The 5,156-nt window shown below is 41.9% G+C and overlaps 1 protein-coding gene across 1 annotated transcript in view; it reads right to left on the bottom strand.

Moving 5' to 3' along the window:
- arnt2 (aryl-hydrocarbon receptor nuclear translocator 2) overlaps positions 1-3,603 on the bottom strand; it is a 67,282-nt gene extending 63,679 nt beyond the window's left edge. The window contains exon 1 of the mRNA XM_020618873.1: positions 3,501-3,603. Coding sequence (XP_020474529.1) covers positions 3,501-3,575 — 75 coding nt within the window. The 5' untranslated portion in view covers positions 3,576-3,603. The remainder of the gene's footprint in view (positions 1-3,500) is intronic.
- Between the last annotated feature and the right edge of the window lie 1,553 nt (positions 3,604-5,156).

Here is a 5,156-nt window from a genome sequence, read left to right on the forward strand (position 1 = left end):
TCCTCTCCTCTTCTTCCTGACCACCAGTCATCCTACACACCACCATCCAATGCTGTCTGGCTACACTTTCTCCTACCACCACTTTGCAGTCACTAATCTCTCTCAGATTGCCTCATCTACATAGAATGTAGTCTACCTGCGTACTCCTACCTCCACTCTTATATGTAACTCTATGTTCCTCCCTCTTCTGGAAATAGGTGTTAACTACAGGCATTTCCATCCTCTTAGCCAAGTCCACCACCATCTGTCCCTCTAGGTTCCTTCCCTTATCACCAAACCTGCCCATCACCTCCTCATCACCTTTGTTTCCCTAACCAAAATGTCCGTTGAAGTCTGCCCCAATCACCACTCTCTCCCCTCTGGGACTACTCTCCATCACCTCATTGATTTTACCATATTTAGAGTATGGCATTGAAAACTGGGGAAATACATACAAAAGCTCACTTCAACCATTGTATATATTACAAAAAAAGAGCGATAAGAATTGTGCATAAGATGGGGTACAGGGATCGCACGAATGGAGCTTTCATACAGTTTAATTGTTAAAATGTTTTGATTTAGTGGGATATAAGACTTCAGTGTTTATGTATAAAGCCAGGAACAATTTATTACCTGGTGGAATTCAAAAACTATTTAATGAAAGGGAAGGGGGATACAATTTAAGGGGTCAGTTAAATTTAAAAATTCATGTTATGCGTACAACCAAAAAATGATTTTGTATTTCCATAAGTGGGGTAAAACTATGGAATAATTTAAGTGCGGACATAAAAAATAGTAATAGAATTGACGAGTTTAAGCATAAATATAAAGGTATGTGTCAATCAAGATATATGCAAGAACAGGCTTAATGATTAATTAGATGGAACATTGTGGGTGTGGTGTATGAATGTTAACACTCTGTAATAATTCTTTAATATATTACTTGTGTGGTGAGAGAATTATTTATGTAGAGATACTGCTTGCAAACCAATGATGGTAAGATGATGTCATGGGGTAGGACTGGATAAGTCTGACTTCTTCCTACTCCATTCAAGCATGTACTAGGTATAAGCAAATTGATATTGGATTAGCATTTGTTGGATATGTGTAAAATTATGTGTGTTGATATATCAACTGTCTTTACATGCTTGAAAGAATAAATAAATCAAATCAAATAAAAAAAAATAAATCAAATCATAACTCACTCCAGAATCTCTCCTTCTTTTCTAACTCACACCCTACTTGTGGAGCATAACTACTGACTACATTCAACATTATCCCTTCAATTTCCAACTTCAGACTGATCACCCTGTCTAACACTCTTTTCACCTCTAAAACATTCCTCACGAGCTCCTCCTTCAGGATCACTCCTACCCCATTTCTCTTCCTGTCCACACCATAATAAAACAGTTTGTATCCCCCTCCAATGCTATGTGCTTTGCTACCCTTTCACCTGGTCTCCTGCACACACAGTATACAGTATCTACCTTCCTTCTCTCCATCATGTCTGCCAGCTCTCTACCTTTCCCTGTCATTGTGCCAACGCTAAGAGTCCCTATTCTCAGACCTATACTCCTGCCTTTCCTCTTCTCTCTCTGTCTACGTATCCTTCTACCTCCTCTCCTTCTTCAACCAACAGTAGTCCAATTTCCGCCAGCACCCTGTAGGTCAACAGCACTGGTGGCGGTTGTTATTAACCTGGGCCTCAACCGGTCCGGTATGGAATTCGCACTGATGATTCGCATGTTTAAATTTGGCATGTTTCCCTTCCTGACACAACCCTCTCTATTTATTTGGGCTTGGGACCGGCACAGACATCACTGGCTTGCAACCCCTGTGTCTAGATTTTGTTTTATGAACATACAACCTAAATTATTTTAAATAATAAAACTGTTGTGGTTTTTATGCTGAAAGGACCTGTTTTGCACTTTATTAATGCTCTAATGTTGAACAAACTGGAGACATGTGCATGCGCCTTCTGTATCATGTTGGTTGGTCCATGTCATTTTTGTAAATTTGTGAGATGTGAGATAGACGTTCAAAATCCAGTGTCTAGATATGACTTGTCGGATGTCTAACACAAGTTTGGTATTTTGACATCTGGCAAAGACCACCTTTCTAAATCTGTGGACATACACCTTAGGTTGGATATTTAAATGTCTGGTCCAGACTTATTTTGGACAGCTGTTGATGTACAATACAAGGCAGAATGTCAGATCAGAATGTCCTACTAGGGCCATTTTGTGACATCCATGAATGTGCGTTACAGATTTGGATGTCTGTACAAGATGTCCAAACTATGTATCTGTACATCTAGACAAGACATGATTGGTAAATACCTGGATGTCTATTCAGGACATATTTTGGAGGTCATCAGACATCCAACAATAACTCAGAACACTAAGACCTGAGATGAGCCTGTTTTGGATGTCTTCAGATGTTCAGTTAGTTAAGTGTCACGTCTCAATAGGACTCAATGCTGGACGTTCCCCAACGTCCAGCATAGGTTTAGTATCCGCATGTCTTGTGGAGACCTACACTGGAGATCAGTAGACATCCAAAACTTATGTCTGTGTTGGATGTGTACTGACATCCAGTGTAGGGCCACAAAAGACGTCCAGATACTGAACCTGTGCTGGACGTCAGTGGACGTCCAAGCTAAGTCTTCACTTTGCAGTCAGGACAGTATTTGCTGGGAATACAGTGTCACATTAGCTGATTTCCTAAATTACTTTTCCACAGAGAGTTAGTTAACTTTCTAGCTATGCTGCAAATGTATGTTGTTGTTGTGACATTATTCCTGCCCCAGTCACTGGTGTTTGCTGCGTTCATGCGTTTTTATAAATTCTGGGAGGAGTGGGGGGTTACAAAACCCTAAGTGAATGGAGTTTAGGTGCTTATCAGTTACTAATGCATCACGTTTTGTACCTCACAGCTAATAAGGCAAAAGGCTCTTCCACCAAACTTCTGTAACACATGGTACAGTGCTATAGAAGTGTGGTGAAGATGTTAAAGATGATGTTGTGAAGATGAAGATGTCTAATGGATGTCCAAAAATGATGTCATTTCGAGTCATGAAGACGGCCGATTGATGTCCAAATTGAACATACAGAGGACATCCAAAAAAGATTTTGTAAAAACTTTCATTCTGGTTACTCAGTAGACGTTTTCAACATCTGGCACAGACATTAGGCATCGGGGTTCCGGGTAGAAACCAAATCTCTTTTGGGTCTTGAGATGAAAAAATTCAAGAAACCAGGCTCTACAGGGTTAGCCGTATAGATAATGGATGGATAGTACTTATTACATGACTGCTTGTTGCATATATTCATATAAAACAATGACCACACACACTGACTGAACGAGCATCTGTTTATAAATGAATGCTCTCCATCTCTTATACCAATACTGATAATAGTTAACAGTGCGCGCACACACACACACACACACACACACACACACAGTTCCTCAGTTTTTCAACGAAATCAAAATGGTTCAAGTGACTGTGCCACCACACACACCTGCAGTCTTCCAATGGCCACTAGGCAGTATTTTCCCGTCTGACCTGCCTCTGTGTCTTCTTCTGGTATCGTCATACCTGAGGAAAATTGAGAGAGAGAGAGGGAGAGGGAGATTTTTGAGTCTTTAAAAAAATGTTGCTTACATTAATATACATAATTACAATACAATTGGTTAATCTTGTTTCAATCAGTGCAAAACACAGCACGGGTTATATTTCAAAAAGGAGCTCCAAAAGCTACACACAGCCATCACCTTTTACAGTCAAAGAGTTAATTGCATGTGCACATGATCCATGCTTTCTTTTCCCATAAGAAAAGACAACTTTAATACAGGGAACAATATATTAAAAGAAACAATGAAAGAGTTTCCCTTTGTGTACAAAGAATGTGTCAGAGACAGTGGGGTTCTGTGGGAATCTCACACAATCCACCCATGATGACTTATAATAACATACTGCAAGTATTCCAGTGTCAGCAATATAAATACCCTGTTCCTGTTAGTTTGGGTGTGGGAGAAGGTCCAGGTCAACTGCTGTCATCTGTCCAGGGGACCAGGCCCTGAGCAAAGCTTTTCTCTTTTTAAACACAGCAGCATCTTTCCACCATGCAGAGAGATTGTACTTTCAGCTTTCCTGCCAGTTCACCCAGGTTCTGAGCAGTCATTACACCAAGAAACAGCTAGAGTAGATCTGAGGCTGACAGGAGACATCCAGATGTGTAACTGGCTCTTTTGACAGCAATGAAAAGAAACAGCCGTAGCTCCTGGTAAACCACTGAGAGTAAAACCAAAGTTATCACAGATAAGCAGTGTCTCACCAAACTTCAAATTTCCACCCGGTCCTGAAATATACTCTCTAACATCTATTTCCATGGTTCAGCTGTACAAAGCTGACTCTGCATAAACTGTAATTGGAAAGCTGCTGTCCTATTAAGATGACCAGGCTGATGTCTTTATGCACAAACAGTGCAAACTGGGTCAATGAACAGACTTCGTTCCTGTCCTGTCTGTGCTCAAACTGATCATTACAGTACTGTAGCTGAATGGGATAGCATTTAGTTTTATTATTCCTGCTCAACTGTTTTCAAAACACAGGCCTAAAAATATACATTTGCCACGTTTTAGTCATTTTTACACTAGCCAAGAGAAATAAGTGAGTTTATAACCTGTACAGTAGTCCTTTCGAGCCTGGTTGGCTCGTGGGACTCCTGAGACAGCTGACAGGTACCGGCAGGCCAAGCGGGCTGCAGCCCAGGCGGTTGCAGAGGCAAAAACTCGGGTCTGGGAAGAGTTTGGTGAGGCAATGGAGAAGGACTATCGGTTGGCCTCGAAGAGATTCTGGCAAACTGTCCGGTGCCTCAGGAGGGGGGAGGAGTGCCCTGCCAAAACTGTTTACAGTGGAGGTGGGCAGCTGTTGACCTCAACTGGGGATATTGTCGGGCGGTGGAAGGAATACTTCGAGGATCTCCTCAATCCCGGCGCCATGTCTTCCGATGAGGAAGCAGAGGCTGAGGGCTCGGAGGTGGACTCGTCCATCACCCAAGCTGAAGTCACTGAGGCAGTCAAGAAGCTTCTCGATGGCAAGGCACCGGGGGTGGATGAGATCCGTCCCAAGTACCTTAAGTCTCTGGATGTTGTGGGGCTGTCTTGGTTGACAC

Source organism: Monopterus albus, unplaced genomic scaffold (assembly GCF_001952655.1).
Source record: "Monopterus albus unplaced genomic scaffold, M_albus_1.0 scaffold210.1, whole genome shotgun sequence".
NCBI lineage: Eukaryota > Metazoa > Chordata > Actinopteri > Synbranchiformes > Synbranchidae > Monopterus > Monopterus albus.